Below are 18,030 nucleotides of genomic sequence, written 5' to 3' on the forward strand. Positions count from 1 at the left end.
TGAGGTTATAGAAATATATTATAACTTAAGAATTCGACTTAAAATATAACTTAAGAAAACAATCCCAACCATTTCTAACTTTGGATTCTCAATAACAATTCTAACTTTAATAATTTATAAATTTTAACTTTAATAATTTATAAATTCTAACTTTAATATAATTTTGAAAAGCACAATCCCAACTAATTCTAACTTTGAATTCTCAATAACAATTCTAACTTTAATAACTTATGGATTCTAACTTTAATTCTAAAAATTGAAAAGTAAATCTAGTCAAATAAAATCTACATTTTAGTTTTGAGGTTATAGAAATATTATAACTTAATAATTCTAACATAACTTAATAATTCTAACTTAATTTGAAAAGCACAATTCCAACCAATTCTAAAAATTGAAAAGTAAATCTAGAGAAATAAAATCTACATTTTTAGTATTGAGGTTATAGAAATATAACTTAACAATTCTAACTTTGAAAAGCACAATCTCAATCCATTCTAATTTAGAATGATCAATAACAATTCTAATAACTTATGGGTTTCTAACAAAAGCACAATCCAACAACAACAAAAAAACTAGTCAAATAATTAAAGTATATATTTTGCACATATTCAACATCAACAATATTACAAAGAATGATAACTAAGCTAACACAAATACATTGACAAAGAATATGAAATATAGCACAATCTCAACCCAAAAAAAAAAAATGACAAGTAAATTAAACTAGGCAAATAAAGTTTACTTTTTTTTTTTCACAAATTCAACATTAATAACATTGCAAATGATGTTGAACAAAGCTAAATAGACGAGCATTAGGCCTAAAATCTACAAATAAAACTAAGATTAAAAGAATTTTAATCTTACCTAATTTAAGAGAAACTAACCTTCAAATGGGTTTGGGGTAGGGGGGAAGGAGGCTCGCGGCAGCGTTGAGGCGAGTAAATGGGAGGCGGCGTCGGGCGGAGGGAGGGGGGCGGCTAGGGTTTGGGGAGGGTGGGTTTAATTTTTGAAGAGGATAGGCGAAATGAAAGAATCCGATTCTTGCCAATATATAGGAAAAATCGACGGACAAACCGGCCGTCCGTCGGTTTTTTCCGCACATTTGACCGGATTTTGACCCCAAAATTTAAAAAAAAAGAAACCGACAACGTCGAAAAAAAAATGTTTATTATTTTTTAAAAAACAAAATGAATTGTATATTATTTATAATATTTTTTAAAAATAAAACCGACGTACGACGTCGGTTTTATATTAATTTTTTTTTTTTAATTAAACCAGAACGTGGGACGTCGGTTTTATTTTAGTGAATTATATTTTCAAAATTAAAAAAAACCGATGTTATCCGTCGGTTTTACTGATTAAAATAATTTAAAATAATTAAAAATACAAAAAACCGACTCGTGAGTCGGTTTTTCCGTCGGTTTTTTTAACGACCCAAAAGGGTCGGTTTTTTGATCCGTCGATTTTTAGCGCTTTTTTAGTAGTGGGATATCCGCCTCTTGAATGGGATCTTTTATACCTTGCTTAAATTTGATAAAATTTATCCCATAATAAATTTATACCTTCTAAATATGGTATAAAAAATTAGTCTTTAAATATAAAACCAAACGACCCCCTTAATACCAAATAAGGGTTTAAAACCATTTTTGTCATTTTCTCAAGAAAATAAAAAATAAAACCAAGCAATCTATTAGTCTTCGCACCTCTCTCTCTCTCTCTCTCGTTTTTTCATCCCATCACAATGGCCGTTAGTCTATGGCGAGCAGTGATGGGCAACAACACCACTCAATCGAACAATAACGACTACGACTCCATCGAGTTCTGGTCTAACCCTGAACGAACCGGTTGGCTAACAAAACAAGGCGAGTACATAAAAACCTGGCGTCGTAGGTGGTTCGTATTAAAACAAGGAAAACTATTCTGGTTCAAAGAATCAAACATCACTAGCGAATCGAAACCACGTGGCGTGATCCCAGTGGCTAGTTGTGTTACTGTTAAAGGTGCTGAAGATGTGCTAAACAAGCAATTCGCTTTCGAGATTTCGACACGTGAAGATACTATGTATTTTATTGCTGATTCGGAGAAGGAGAAGGAGGATTGGATTAATTCGATCGGACGGTCTATAGTGCAGCATTCTAAGTCTGTTACCAATGATGAAATTGTGGACTATTGATAGCTGGGAATAAATATTTTGCATAACCTAATTTATGGTTTTTTTTTTTTTTTTTTTTTTGGGAAATAAAGTTTGTCTTGTCTGTGTGTGGTGTGAATATATGTAATTTGTGGTATTTGAAGATGTAAGTACTCTGTTTGAGTCATTGGTGAATAATGAATGTTGTAAATTTGATGTCGTTTGTTGAGTTGAAGTTTTCCCTTTGCAATTTTGTGTTGTTAGGGCTTTTATCTTACTATTTACCGATTTGTGATGACAATTTAGATGTACAAGTACCAATTCAAATATCATGAACGTTTTGCTTTTTACTTGTTATATATGGTGATTAGTTGACGATAGACTATTGTTGACTATTACGATAGAAGAAATGCAATTAAAAGGAAAGAAACAACTTAGATTCTCTAATTGATTTCTTCGAATAGGAAATTTGGGACTTGCGACTGTCCCATGAAGTTTCTGTTTTACTCTCCACTTAAATACACTCAAAGTTGCATTATATTGCTGAAATGATTTTTAGGTAGGTCTCCCTCAAGTAGTATCATTAATTGCTCTGACACTTTGTATAAAAGAAAAAAGGAAAATCCTTGGTTTCATTGACGATCCTACAAAATGTCGCATGACATAGCCTTTTGAATATGTAGAGATTTAGGTTGTTGGCTAAATTTCTCTGGCTCACATCTGAGTACTTGCCAAGTAAGGTATTTCAGGATATTTAGTAGTTTTAGGTGTTGCCTTTTAAAACTGAAACTGATTGAAGGAAATTAGAGTGAATCCAGTACTGCTATACTGATAAGCTAACAGGGTTTCTCCATGTTAATGCTCATTCGAGCTTGGAAGAAATTTGTTCTCTCCTTCAGAAAAATAGAATGCTCTTGCACTAACTTTCTGCTTTCAATTTCGACATTTTGATTGAGTTTCATTAGGAGTCTTTGCAATTATGGTTTCAAGAAGTTGGTTTTTATTTAGCCTCCAGGGCTTAGTTCAGGTTGAGGGTCATGTGACTTAGGTCGGAGGTTCGAGCTTTGCACCATGTGATCTTTTTTTTAAGATAAGGTAATGAATTTCATAGAAGCATCAAGCAAGTGGAAAATTTACAAGGCAAAGAAATCGCAAAAAGACAATGTTAGCTCTATTACAAAAGGGCTATTCTAAAGTTAAGGAGCTTACAAAGTCTAAAAAGACTTCAGCAGAGGTAACAGGGGAAAGGTTGACCAGTTATAAAGACTTGTTAAGCATCTACCCTTAAGAGTGTAGTTTGGAGCATCTACCCTTAAAAGTGTAGTTTGGACTTTGGAGTAGATTTGCCATCAAAACATCTAGTATTCCTTTCTGTCCAAATACTCCAAAAAATACAAGCAGGAATCATCTTCCAAAGTGTCCTTATGGACTTTCCAACCTTCCATGTGTTCCAACTAACCGTAGCATCTTTTACACTCTCAAGCATTACCCAATTAGACCAAAAGCTGAGATAAACATGTTCCATATCTGCAGCTGCTCTACAGTGTAGTAGAAGGTGTCTATTACTTTCAATAGCCTGATCACACATATTGCACCTATTAACAATGTGTGATTTCCTCTTACGAAGGTTATTCTGAGTAAGGCATGCTCCATAAAGGCCTATCCAACTAAAGCACATCATCTTTGGAGGCAACTTAGTCTTCCAAATTATCTTCCATTGCCAGTTAACTACCATTTCATTTTGAGCAGATATGGTAGAATATGCTGCCTTCACTGAGTATTTGCCATCATCTATGTCACCCCGAGTCTGGTAACTATCTGATCATTGATTTGGAATGTCTCTAACCTCTCCAGTAGGTTGAGAAGGTCTTGTAGCTCCCAGCCTTGTATATTTCTTCTGAATTGAGGGTTCCAGGCATTGTCAGCTCTATTTTGTGAAATGGTTGACTGCTTACTTGTGGAAATTGAGTAGAAATTAGGAAATCTGCTTGCAAAGTGGAGTCCCCTAGCCATCTGTCTTCCCGGAACTTTATGTTTGTTCCACTGGCTACCTTGAATTTTGCATTTGTTCCACGCCAACCTTGAATCTGCGCTGTGTGAACTTAGCCTGGTATTTAAGGAGGACAGTGGGTGGGCCCATCATTCCGAAGTTTCGTAGGCTACGGTTGGTCCTAACGGTTGGACCTGGACGGCTTCCTTAGGTCATTAAAAAAAAGTTGGTTTCTAATTTCTCCTGTAGCTTAATCTGCACATCAAACTCATCATTTTCTTCAATCAATATCCATTTTACCTAATACTATATCCAACATTGGCTTACTTCTGCTGCCACAGATGCACTCTCAAGCTTAGTATCAACATACTCATCGTCTGCACCTTTACCATTTTAACACATCTAATGTGTAAACATACAGGAAAATGAGCTTGCTTAGGCAATAAAGACAGGGCGAGGAGAAGTCGATTTGTTGTAGCTTAGATTTTACTGCTCGTTTTCTCTGTCTGTAAGTAGCAGATTTGCCTTTCGAATATTCTACCTTTATTTGACCTTAATTTTGTAGGTAAACAAGTCTAGATTGGCTTTGAATACCTTTTCTCTTCTTTCTTGGTTAAACGTCTAGTTCGACCGTTATACATTTAAGAGACATGACGAAAAAAATGAATTTTTATGCAACCAAGAAATGCTTGAGGGCCATGTTTGGTTTGGGAAGTTCTTCAGAAATCTTTCAAATACCAAATCCTAAGTCTGAAATTTTGTTATGGCAAAACCAAAACAAGATTTTCCCTGTGGAAAGCCAAAATCTATAAGCCAGCTTTTTACCTAATAGTGAGCTCTAATCCAGAACCGAATAAAATTGGATGGTTAAATATTTCCATGATTGGATGATCTGATTGAGCTATATCCAGAAGTGTTTGGACGATGGAACATTTCTATTGTGCCTTTAAATGCTTTTTGATGTCAGTTGCTGTATTGACGCTGTGCTCTTGGGCAATGAGTGCTGGATTCGGTTTTTAAATTTTTATAGGGGGAATTTTCATTACTATGCAAGTTTTGTTTATCCAACTTGTGTCCTGTTGAATATGCATCCAAACTTTGGAGTAGTTTAAGATTATCTTTTCAACTCGAACGAGAAATGTAGTAGTTAAGATAATCTTAATTAAGATTATCTTTTCAACTCGAACGAGAAAAGCTCTTCTACCCGTTTCATTATAATTTTGCTCCTCTCATACTTGTTGCCTCTATGTAGGTGTTTCAGTTTTCATTTATTTCCAATTAGGTTATATATAAATTCATCAGGAAAAAGAGTAATGAAGTGAAGTTTGCGGGTTCTTTAAGCTTTCCATTTTAAACTTATCAAAAAAAAAAGACTTTCCACTTTTTTTGATGGCTGAAATCTTGGGCCTTAGAAAGGTGGCCTGCTCCGTTCGCCCTATTTGTTTAGTCCATCTACATCGCCCCATATTCTAAAATTATTTGTTTAGTCCATCTACATTGCCCCGAACTCTAAAATTCAGCCTCTTCACCGGTCGGATATAGGTCCACAATCGTGGATGGCCCAGAATGGTCGTCGCTATAACGTTTTCTTGGCACGATAACAAGGTCCAACGATGAGTCTAACGTGGAAGACGATATTGTGTCTTAGACGACGCAATATAGGCTTTTAAGAAGGTTTTCGTGAAGAATGGTGGGATAGCCTTCTACTCGGTCTTGAGATCCTTTCCCTGGCTGACTGGCAGGCTGTGTCTTACTATGATTTTCGTCCCCTCAACGATGGCTATTACCACTTGTATAATGAACCACTGAACGTTACTAAGCATACTTTAATAGGACAAAGAACAATTTAATGAAGACCCTTCAAGCAAACTAGAAAGCTCAGTCCAACAAGCAACTAATCGACATTTAAATTTGGGTAACTCAAGGAAATTAACAAGTTGTAGAAAGAGCTACATGAAAATAGAAATTGTAGATGAACTTGACCCTCCCAGAAAACTAGTTTTCATGAATCTCAATTTTAACGACCTGGCCATCATCAAATGGATCCCTCTTTGGAGCTGCTGGAGGTGCTGCAACCCTAGGCGGTCCTCTTCCCTTCTTCTTGTTCCTTGGCCTTGCCTAAAACCCAATTCTCAGATAAAATATCAGTTGAAAATAACAATCAAAATTATTGAAACGACTACTGTTTCCATCAAATCTAACAAACATAAGTTGTTAATATTTGATGGAGACAAAAATGCTAACTTTGGCAAACTTAAGGACTAAAACTGGTCAGTGTATAATTAAGGGACTATTTTGAACCTACCCTCAAACATAAGGAATTATTTTTGTTATATTCTCATATTACAATGAAATTCAATCGATCAATTGAGCCTCAATCTCGAACTAGTTTAGGTTATCTCTATAATTTTTTTCTTTGTTGGTAAATCATCTATAACAATCTTTGATTGTATCTATTATGATCTATTAAGGTCCATTTCATTTTATTATAAAAATAATAGTGGATGGCCTTTTAACCAAATTAGAGGTTTTCAGCATTCTTTAAACGCTCAAGTTTTAAACTAAACTAAGAAAAAATGTTGTAAGAAACAAAACAAAATCTTCAAAACTAAGGTATCGTCTCGTTTGAAATTTATAAATAATTTTATCTAAGTATAAAATTATACAAAGTTAATATTGCATTAGTTGTGCGAAACTTTCTCCCTCCATTTCAATTTAAGGGGTCGTTTGGTCATCTTGATGAGATAAACAAGGATATTTCATGGGATTAGCTATCGCACCTTCAATAGGGAATAGCTAATTCCACCATTTTAGCGTAAATGTTCCTGTCACTAATTAAGAAGTACTACTTATAACCAAACGCAAGATCTCTGAATCTTATCCGGGATTGCTATCTCTTATCTCACCAACCAAACAATTCCTAAGTGTCTCACATTTCTTTTTAGTCTGCTTTAAAAAGAATGTCTTTTCAAGTAACTCTCTAATTCCAACACTCTACATTACTTGTTTAAGATCACGAAATTCAAAAAATACTTTGATACGTTATGCACATCTTTAGGGGGTGTTTGGATTGGCTTATATTAAGTACTTATTGGTTTTTAAGCTCTTTTCCAAAATTTGAAGTGCTTAACAAAGATAAAAACTGCTTAAAAGCACTTACTTTTAGCCAAGAAAAGTACAAAAATAAGCTATAAGCTTTTAGCTACTCTAAATAAGCCAACCCAAACACCCTCTTAGTTTAAAATCACAAAATTTAAAAGTCTCTTTTATTTTCTTAAATTATACGTCTAGTCAAACTAAGATATATAAACTGAAACTGAGGGAGAACCATAAACCAAATGGTTTGTTAGTAGTAGCACTTATATGGAAATTTATTTATTATTTTATATGAAACAGAGATATGAAATTAGAATAAATGTTATCAGCAAAACGTGGATTAGAAGAGAATTTTTTTTCTTAAATTAGGTAATTTCTACGTAGCAGGAATGAAAGCGGAATTAACTCACATTGCCGAAGGAGTGATTGAAGCGCTTGCCCTTCGCAGTCTTCTTATCGCCTCTGCCGCAGTAAACTGAAATCAAATTAAAAAAAAAAATGTCACTTTCCCTAACTAAATTGTATTATCACAAACATAATGTTGGTAAAAAAAAAAACAATTATTATACCACATTTGGTAGCTGGTCATGTATAAAATTATTACATGTTTGGTTCGCATTAGAAACTCGCAGGTGGAATAAATAATAAGTAGTACATAAATAACTAAACCGTTCATAAAATAATACATATATTCCCTCCTAACTAATACACTTATGGGTCGTTTGGTAGAAGGCATAAGCTGGGGTATCCCAGCATTGATTTTTGTATCACGTTTGATAGAATAAATTTATCGGCTATATGAAACAAAGTATAAAATATGCATCGTGATATAAGCCAGGATATCCCTTCTTATACCACTTATCCTGCGACTATTTTATACATCTCTTAGATGGTATAAAATAGTCCCAATATGGGATAAATTAGTCTCCGGGATTATAATCCCGGGATAAATTAGTCTCGGGATTGGCCATGCATCAAACGACCTGCCTGCATAAGTCTAATCAACTACCAAACGACCCCTTACGGCTGAAAATTAAAATGAACAACAAAATAATTCTAATCTTATTTAGGGTTCAATATATTTCAAGGTTAAAAAGATGTGATTCATACTCAATGGCAGGTTTGAAGAGGTGAGAGTCAAAGACGAAATTGATGCTGAAGGGGTTGCTGCCGCAATTGACACGCCAGCTACTGAGTGAGAACGAGAGAAGGATAAATTAGGAGAAAGAGCCGCCATGGATTGAACAGCCATAGGTACTGCCCCTAGTAACGAAGCCATTGCAGGTGAAGTGATGGTGAGATAAAATTGAACTTTGTGGCCGTTCAAACCTCTTTTTATTGTTTCCAGATAATGACTACAGATGTCCTTTTTCTTCAGAAGGTCATTTGCACTTAAGCCCCTATTTTGTGCTGGTCTTTAATTTTTACTTTTCCAAATGATTTTACAGCGCGCACTTATGATTTATTTTAGATCACAATTTTAAAAGTTTTTCTTTATTTTTTAAACTCATACCCAGTTAGAAACTCGTACCCAGTTAGACACCCTCATATAAAATGGGACGGAAGGAGTAACTTTTTCATGGGTGTAAGTTTAAATTTTCGTATCATAAAATCCCACAAGTTATGCCTCGTGCTCTTAAAGAACATTTTTTTGTGAGAATGTCCTTCAAAGACACTGGTCTTTAATTTTTGTCTTTAAAACTCGTGAGTTAAGTTTTGAACCTAACGTCAGTCAAATATTTAAAAAAAAAAAAAATCACAAAATGCAAAGTTTGTAGCAAAATTAGGCTTTATTCGGGCAAGTTAAGCCTATTGACGAAGATGATTCTGCAGAATAGGCCTAACTTTGTCCAAAATTAGGGGCAAAAGTTATTTGGTCATAAAATTCAGGCTAACTTAAAATAGGCTAACTTTTATAAAATTAAAGCTATGGAAAAAAATGCACGTTTATAAAATTCCAACTAACTAAAAAAAAATGTAAAGGCAAACATCTGCCTTGCGAATTGGCTAATTCAAACTCAACCTTGCGATATTTTTAAATTTTTAACTGAACGGGGGTTCGAACCCAAAACCAAGAAATTTTTAGTGAAGGACAAAAATTAAAGACCATCAATTTGAGGGGCAAAAATTAACCAGTGCCTTTGAAGGGCAATCGTGCAAATGACCCCTTAAAGAACCTATGCTCCGGTAGGCATAAGTTGGATTGTCAGGGATAAAAATTAAAGGCAAGCCCATTTTGTGCGATTTTATGCCCTTAACAACTTTTGGGCGCTTTAAATTTTATTCACCATGTTGTGTGTCTTTAAATTTTGCCCACTAATATTTATAGTCTTTAAGTTTTGCCCTTAAGCTTGAAAAGGTAGGTAAATACACGAGGTTCTAGGTTTGAACTCACGCTCGGTATAAAATAAAAAAATAATTTTGCAAGAACGAAATTTAGGGTCGTGTATGCCGGATCCGGCATACCTAAAATCTCCCACGTAAGGCGGAAAAACATAGTTTAGTTATGCCTTATGGATCGACTTTAGTTAAAAATTATCCCATAAGGCGGAAAGCTTTCGCTAAGGCATAAACTTTGCCTTATAAGACAAACTTATTTATTGTATGCGCAAGGAAAAGTTTCGCCTTATGAGGCATAGTTTTAGTTAGATCTTATAGGGCGGCACTTTTAGTTCAGGCATAATAAAGTATCTTTCTCAATGTGCTTTTAAAAGCATACTAAGTTTGTCTTGAAAAGTAAAAAAATAAAATATATGCCTTAAGGCAAAAGTTTGCCGGAGGGCGAGCGAAATTTTGAGCTTCAAACTACTATTTTTTAAAATTTTTAAATTTGGCGGGAGTGTTCGAGACCCAAGCATAAATTTTAGGCGAAGGCCAAAACTTAAAGACCGGCAATTGAGGGACAAAACTTAAAGACCACCCCAAAAGAAGGGCAATTCACAAGATCAGCCCATTTGAAGGGAAAAACCTGCAATTTCTTCTTCTTCAAAAGATAATATAATTAAGATTAGTAGTCAAACTCGTTTGGTTTAACAGGATATAACAGATTATTTATTCCATTCCCGAAACTGATTTTATAAATAAATGTTTATGTGTTTGAAAAGAACTTAGAAGTGAAGAAACTGATAAAAAGCAGTAACACACACACATCACGCGTTGGGGTTGATGCTGATAAGCATTTTTCTTGTTAAAATGACTCAAAATGTCCTTAAAGTTATTCACAAAAAAAAAATGTAAACTTAAGGATAATTTTTATGAGAAAAAGGGACGGACGAAGAAAGTCGAATGGAAAGATAATTAAAAGTTATGTTATAGGAAGAGCATATTTGAGATTACAAAAGATATTAGGGATAAAATTATATCTCCAAATGAAGAGAGAACAATAATCAGCATTCAGCAGTAATGAGATAAAATGTATTCAATGATTAATCATACAATACTCCTGGCTAAGCCTGAAAAGACTGACATTCCAAACTGAAAAAACAAAATTACCAAACTGACTCATAAATACACAAATATACTAGCAGCAAGTTTGTAAAAAGATGAAAATACACTACTGCTATTGTATACTTCACAAAATTGGTCAGAGTTACAAAATTTTGAAAACACATTACTCTTGTTATAGACTTCACAACATTGATACAAAAACCATGATCTTTCCCTCTAACTTGGAACTTTTGCTTTCTGCCATTTCCCTGAATTGGTGAATAGCTCCAGGCGAATTACTCATGCTGAATATAGACACAGAAAATTAAGAACAAATAGTACAGCCATTTCCCTAGAAAAAGCGTGTTAATAATAGACCGATCATTCACATTAGCATTTATTAGTATGCAATTTACCGGAACAAAATTCATCTATGTTGGTGTCTTGAGAAACTTCTTCTCCACTTTGTAGTTACTTAATATTTACCATAATCACTAACAAAAGCATATGGGAATCTCGTTAGTTGATGCATTTCTTGAACAATCTGTGTCATTTATGACTAAACTTCTTCACCTTTTCTGTTGTTGAAGGAAGTAGTACTACTTGGAAGGAAACAAGTTTCCTCGCCGCCAGTGTTCCACAAGAAATTGGCATATGTAGATGCATAATAAGGGTTCCTAGACTCAGCTGCCAATGCCTGTTGATATCTTTCTTCTGCTCCCCATAAGTCCTTCCTAGCCTTCCACAAGAAGTTTGCATACTGACATAGGACCTCTGCATCCGGTGGTTCTACTTGGACTGCCCGCTTGAAACATTCCTCTGCCCTGTTATAACAAACGACTCATCGTCTGAAGTTATAGCAAACAAACTACTCTTCGATCCCAAACTAATTGGGCTTGACTATAAGAACTCTATGTAGTTATTACACTCTATTCATATCCATTTCATTTGGTTGTCCGAAACTACAAACAAAAGGTGCTCTATTTTTTTTGTTACTCCATAAAACAAATAAAAGTGACTTTCTGAGATAATTACCATTAATTGAGTGACTTTTCGATAACAAAACAAAGAAAAGTGACTTTCTAAGATAATTACTACTAGTTGAGTGATCATCTGAGAAGTCAACTCCATCGATAAACTATAATCCAAATTTCAAGAATAGGGTTCAAATAATTTACATGAGTAGCAGTGTCAAAGCACAATCCCTCTTACTTTACATGATCCCATTTCCACATGAAAGAAGATAAGAAGTCTTATTGTGATGATATAAGCTTAAAGGAACAGTTTCGTCTGACAGGCTAGAAAAGGCAAACTCAAGAACCTAGTTTTGGCATACTCTTGTTGAGAGATTCAAAGATCAAACAGCAAACTTTTGACAATTTATAGAGAAGCAGAACTACAATCTAAGGTCACAGAGGAACTAATTCACCATTCAAATTTCTTTAACACAATATAGTTGTTTGGCTTTTCTATGTGACCAAATTTTCAAAATGTTGGCAATGGACAAAATCTGATTTTGCACATACCAAAGAGGACATAACACACAAATCATCTGGATGAATGCTCGTCCATTTAAGAGACTAGTTCAGTTAAACCTCTCAATAACTACATTGTTTGTTTGGATATTTCTTGATTGCTCGGGAGAAATGCCGTTATAGAGAACATAAATTATAACATAACATTGAAATCGGTTCCAAAGGAACTTAGATGTTATAGTGAAACGTTGCTGTAGAATAGAGCTGTTATAGAGACTAGAGGTCTGACTGTATATCCTTCTATCCAATTGATTAACTTACTGGTAACATAATCTCAAATGAAATAGTACAACAAAATCTGCAAGGCATGATGCATTATATAAGGCAAGGGAGGTTTTAGAACTTACCTATTATAATCTCGAGCGATAACTTGCAGAAACTGTGCATAATTGCATAGTAGAAGAGTGTTATAAGGCTCATGAGACAGAGCAATCTGATAAAGAAGATCAGTCTTAAAATAGTCAACATTGTTATCTGGTTCAATCTCCACTGACAATGGTGAGACAAACTTTAGCATGGCTTCATGATCAAGCCCAATAATATCCCTTATACCCCTCATATTTAAGGCTTCATCTTCTATCGAATCCCACAATTCTATCTCTTTATCACTTCTCAGTACTTGATCAGCAAACTCTGATAGCTCTTCAGGAATGATACGAGGATAAGTAATCTGCACGTGTTGTTGATTATGATCACAGGCTAATTGTGGTAAAGGTTTAGCAATAGCAAAATTTTGAGAGGCAGAGTATACACTATAATTAGCCAAAAGGATCATCACATAGATCATTAATGTTGGTGTTCGAGAAAATACTTGTCGAAAAAGCCAAACGAACGATGAATACATTTCTCCTTGTACTTTAGCGATAATTGTATCCAAATCTTCATTGCATATTGATTCCCTCATGTGCAATGCATAAGTTTGCAACTCCAGAACAATGATTACCAAAGTGTTAAAGGCCTTTGAGGTGCAAGAATTGGTCTCTTTAAAGTCTCTAAAATTACCAGACTGCAATTGATGTTTCTTTTTTATCATTCTAAGTGACAAAGGAAGTCCAAAACTTTTGGCTTTTTGTTCAATATTTGTCCATAAAATTGCCTCTCTTTCTGGCCAATATGGAGGTTCTGGTTTAATACCAAGCATTCTTGGTTCAAGGGACTCAAATTTTGATGGCAAAAATGAGTCTTTTCTTGCATATTTACTCTCAAAAATTGCACAACATCCTTCATTTTTCCTAAATCTTTCTTCAATACCTTCTCCATCATATTGTTCTTCTCCAAAATTTGCATATAAACTTGAACTACAACATGGTTGTCTGCTACTATGACCTTTAGAGACATTTTTGCCAGACCTAAGTGACTTTCTATATTTTATAGGACAAAGAAGAAGAACTTTAGAAACCAAGTTTGCATTTTTATCACCCCATCTTGTTGATTTAGAAGGTGAATAGAGAAGAGAAGTGGCTGAAGGAGCTAAGGCTTGAAGCACAAAATTTTGGAGGTTCATAATTAGTACAGTACCTATTTCTGATCATAACTATAGAGTAAATAAGGCAAGATGTAAGGAGAGGAAGTAGTAGTGGGAATGAGAAGAAAATAATAGGCAGAAGAAGTGGTCAAAGGAGAAAAGTGGAGAAAAAATCCAACAGAAAACCCGTGGGAAAGGGACCTTTTTCACAGATCTCTAAAAAGAAAATAGTGGAGCTATTATTTGAATCTCAAGGAGATCTTGAATGCTGTTGATTTGGGGTGCTGGTTCGGTCCGGTTTTGTGTATTATCAAGTCACTTAATTAGTTTTTTCGGTTTGTAAATATGTTAAACTGATAACGAAACCAATAAGATATTTGTTATCTGTTTTTGATCCTTAATGTTTCGGTTTTCGGTTTAACTGATAAGAAAATATTACTCCAATTTTTATTTTTGCTTTCTATTATTTTCATTTGTTCATGTATGCACTGCTTTCATGCATAAGAATCTACACAAATTACAAGCGGAAGCAAATTCAAATATGTTATTGCTAAACCAAACTTGTTTTCTTTCGGATTAAATAGCAAACTTGGATGCAAGGAAAAAAAAATAAAAAAAAATCAAGGCCAGTTCAAAATGATGGGTAGAACCCACCATGCCAACGACTTCAGATAAAAAACAGCAGCACCATGAGAACAGCTATAAAATGCAAAAAGCCACTATTATATAATTAGGGATAAAAAGTAATTTTAATATAATTTTACTGGTTTATCGATTTAATTTTAATATAATTTTACTGGTTTATCGATTTAATCATTAACTAAAACCTTAAAATCGGAAACCAAACCGATAACTCAATAAAAAAATTACAAAACCGTTTACAAAACGTAAACCCAATAACCCGATACCGATAAATAATAGTAACATTTTTATCGTTTCTGTTTATCGGTTAAACCGATTTTTGCACCCCTTACTGTGATTGTGTTAGATTTATCGCATCCAAGTTTTCAGAATATGTTTATTTTAAAAATATTTTTTAAAAAAAAAAAAAACAGTACTTTTAGAATAATTTTTTTTTATTAATTGATTTGAAAAATGCTTTTATAGTAATTTAATTTGGTCAAAGTTGCAAAAAAGCTTTTGGACAAAAGTTAATTTTTTTAATTTATGAAGAATAACTTTAGTACTGAAAAATACTTTTTTTTCTTTTTCTTAAAAGTTCAACTAAACAACTCAACTCCCATAATAACATTTTTCCTAAATTAATATTTTGTCTTGTGAAAAATTTGACGAAATAGTCTATTTAATTAACATGTAGGTCCAGGGTTCGAGTCTATGAAAATACTATAGATCCTTCAAAATGGAGGGTAAAAAAAAAAAATATATATATATATATATATATATATATATATATATATATATATATATATATATCTTAACCCGTGAAATACAAAGTTAAAAAACAAAGAGGATCCACTTTAATGAAGACACCAACGTGTACTGATCCAATTCACATACACGTAGAGAAAGCCATAGGAGAAACATAAACTGTCCAGCCTTATTACTTAAGTGTCTATTTTGATGGTTTAATGCACGCCAATAACTATAAATAACATCACCAACAAACATGAAAAAGAGTCAACATTTATCAAAGAGAAAGTATTCAAGTCTGCCAAAATTTCTACGAAATTAAAAAATACAAAAAAATAAATACACAGAGAATTCAACATATAGACGATAGTGTTATATATATACATAAAAAAATTGACTCATCTACTAGGAAAATCATATAACACACAGCAAGAAGAAACTTCAAAAGAACTTTTTTATAATCATTTGATATTTGATTAACTAATTTAGATTCACATTATATATGATCAAAGATAAAAAGATCTATTTATATATCTCACTACTTCTCTTGGTAATAATGGCTCAGCCGGAGAAACTTAAAGGCCTCTTAAACTCTCCTTGAAGTTGGCGGAAGTGTAAATATATTACTACTACAAATAAATTTAAAAAGGTAAGAGTAGTTGATTTACTTATTTAAATACTCCATGTATGATCTAATTTACACCAAGATTTTTCCCTTCTGGATATAGCAAAGTGGGTCCCTTGACTACTGATAATAACAACATACATACCTAATAAAATCCTACAATGTGGGTCTGATCTCAGGGGAAGGTGAAGAGTGTGCAGACCTTACCCCTATCTCCGAAAATAAAAAGATTGTTTTCCACCAAGAGAAAACATGATGAAAAAATATCAGATAAGCACAAATAATTCAAAGTAATATGAAAATGCAACTAATGAAAGAGAAAAAGCCCTAGTAAAATAATCTGAGAAGAAAAAAGTAATACCTATCCTAAATAAATAGGATAGTTGAAGTATAAAATTCAAATTAATTTCTTGTTTTAGACTGGTATTAGGCTGCTCCAACATCTGTAATGTGCATGTCGGGTTGATGTTGATAGTGTGAATGTAATGTCTAAGGACTACTAGAAGTTGTACAAATTTCATATGGCCATTTGCAGTTGGAAGATAAGGATGGTGGTGTATCCAAATGTCAATGGGTAGTGACGCGTCAAAATATCAACGGCCATGTGTTCCATTGTTACTCGTGATCCAAAAGACTGCAACTTTTTTTCCAAGTACCAAGAATTCATACAAGAAAGAGGAGAACTCAGTTATGGGTGCAAAGGGACTGTCATGTGTGACCTCTTTCCTCTGTTAATGCAACTACTGTGTTTTCAAATAAATTTAGGTTGAATACATGTGCAGGCCCTTAAGTTTGTCTCATTTGACAGATCACATTGAGTGTAATTCACCACTCCTTTTTTAGCGTGTGGTGTTTTAAATTATCTTTTTCTCTTTCTCCTTAGAAATAATAACAACAACGTATCTAGTGAAATCTCATAATGTGAGATCTGAAAAGGATAAAGTGTACGTAGATCTTATCTCTATCTCGGAAGATAGGGAGGCTATTTCCGAATGACCTCGGCTCAACAAAAATAGAAATAATAAGTGAATAAAAAATAAGCATGGAAATTTCATTCGTGAATAAGTTTGAACTAGGAAGCCACATGGGTCCAATTTCAACAAAATTGAAACTTGAACACAATTGAGGTTAAATACACTAAAACCATTAACTTTATATGAAGATCAACAACTCAATTGAAGAATTGAAAACAAGAACTTATTTTGATAATTGGGATCTCATAATGAACTCTGCTTCAAGGTTAATCTATCCTCTTGTAATTTGATAATTGGGTCTTCTAAAATTGCCCCCAACTTTTGTACATATAAAAGATGCGTTTGAAGGGTCATTGGTCTTAGTTCCATGTCATCCGCGTGTATTCTTCACGCATTCAGATTTTAGGTTATGCTATGTTTGAGAGGTTTAATTGATACGTTTTGTTATAAGTTTAAGTGTTCAATATGAATAAAGTTAAGTTCAGATGTCTAAATGAAAAATTGGGGCAAGTTTGTGGGGCTGCACATGTATTCAGCCATAAATTCATTTACGCATAGTTTTAAGATCATGACGATCTCGTATTATTTGTGACTAATCTTACAAGATAACTAGATTAAATATAAAATAAAGTCATTTTTGCTTGGTATGATTCGCATGCTATTTTTTTGTTTTTTTTTTTGTAGCCTTGGAATTATGAGGATCCAATATAATTTTATAAGTAATCTGACAGTCCAATTAGATTGAATATAATATGAAGTTATATTGATTTTTCATGATATGCTACAATTCCAAAATGTAGTTCTTTTTTTCTTTTCTTTTTTTGTATCTTTGAGATCTTGATAATCTAGTATGATTTGTGATTAATCTCAAGAGAACAATCAGATTGAATATAACAAGTAATTATACCGATTGTCACTACTTAATATGTCAATGTTGTAGGAGTTGCTTTACCATATACATTCCACTCATTAAGGATACTAGTTTCATGAGGCCCGTGCTACTCAATATATAAAAGTAGATATTTTAATTAAAGAAATATAATTTATGTTACTAATAATTAAATTTTAAATAAGTATATTTTCTATATATAAAAGCAAAATGTTCATTTCACTCCTTCAATATTTTAACTTTCATTTTGAAGAAATTATTTACTTCAAATCAGATGAGACCAGAATTTGAAGTTTATGAGTTCTAAATCCTAATTTTTTAAAGTTATTTTCTAAATTAATAATCTATACATATTTAATGAACTTTTAAGACAAATACAGAATTTGAATGAGAACACTATCGTATCCGACCAAATCTGTAGCTGACACTCTAACTCAATCCTGCTCCAAACTTATTTTGTATTTAAAATATTAATTTTAGTTAACCAAACGAGATTTAAAAGATAATCCGATCTTGATTGATAACATT

At 33.3% G+C, this 18,030-nt stretch overlaps 3 protein-coding genes and 1 long non-coding RNA gene across 5 annotated transcripts; 1 reads left to right on the forward strand and 3 right to left on the reverse strand.

The window, feature by feature from the left end:
• The first annotated feature begins 1,671 nt into the window (after window positions 1-1,671).
• LOC132066904 (pleckstrin homology domain-containing protein 1-like) lies at window positions 1,672-2,366 on the forward strand. The gene has a single exon (XM_059460096.1). It carries the CDS (start codon window positions 1,742-1,744, stop codon window positions 2,171-2,173), a length of 432 nt encoding a protein of 143 aa, XP_059316079.1. The 5' UTR covers window positions 1,672-1,741; the 3' UTR covers window positions 2,174-2,366.
• A 3,600-nt stretch (window positions 2,367-5,966) lies between these two features.
• Window positions 5,967-8,572, reverse strand: LOC132068354 (small ribosomal subunit protein bTHXc). Its single transcript, XM_059461929.1, has 3 exons — window positions 8,328-8,572; window positions 7,628-7,692; window positions 5,967-6,239 (listed from the first exon to the last, which is right to left on the reverse strand). Exons 1-3 carry the CDS (start codon window positions 8,494-8,496, stop codon window positions 6,117-6,119), a joined length of 357 nt encoding a protein of 118 aa, XP_059317912.1. The 5' UTR covers window positions 8,497-8,572; the 3' UTR covers window positions 5,967-6,116.
• Window positions 7,712-8,314, reverse strand: LOC132068356 (uncharacterized). Its single transcript, XR_009417381.1, has 2 exons — window positions 8,201-8,314; window positions 7,712-7,927 (listed from the first exon to the last, which is right to left on the reverse strand). It is a non-coding gene; the product is annotated as an uncharacterized LOC132068356 (long non-coding RNA).
• A 2,037-nt stretch (window positions 8,573-10,609) lies between the features above and the next one.
• On the reverse strand, window positions 10,610-13,855 carry LOC132068357 (uncharacterized). Of its 2 annotated transcripts, XR_009417382.1 has the most exons (4): window positions 12,526-13,855; window positions 11,217-11,467; window positions 11,060-11,137; window positions 10,610-10,948 (listed from the first exon to the last, which is right to left on the reverse strand). XR_009417382.1 is itself a non-coding variant. In XM_059461930.1 (3 exons), exons 1-3 carry the CDS (start codon window positions 13,680-13,682, stop codon window positions 11,115-11,117), a joined length of 1,431 nt encoding a protein of 476 aa, XP_059317913.1. In that variant the 5' UTR covers window positions 13,683-13,855; the 3' UTR covers window positions 10,610-11,114. The 2 variants fall into 2 exon arrangements, 1 of the variants encoding a protein (XP_059317913.1); XM_059461930.1 differs by having other exon boundaries at window positions 10,610-11,137.
• Between the last annotated feature and the right edge of the window lie 4,175 nt (window positions 13,856-18,030).

The sequence above is a fragment of the Lycium ferocissimum genome, chromosome 8 (genome assembly GCF_029784015.1).
Source record: "Lycium ferocissimum isolate CSIRO_LF1 chromosome 8, AGI_CSIRO_Lferr_CH_V1, whole genome shotgun sequence".
Classification (NCBI taxonomy): Eukaryota; Viridiplantae; Streptophyta; class Magnoliopsida; order Solanales; family Solanaceae; genus Lycium; species Lycium ferocissimum.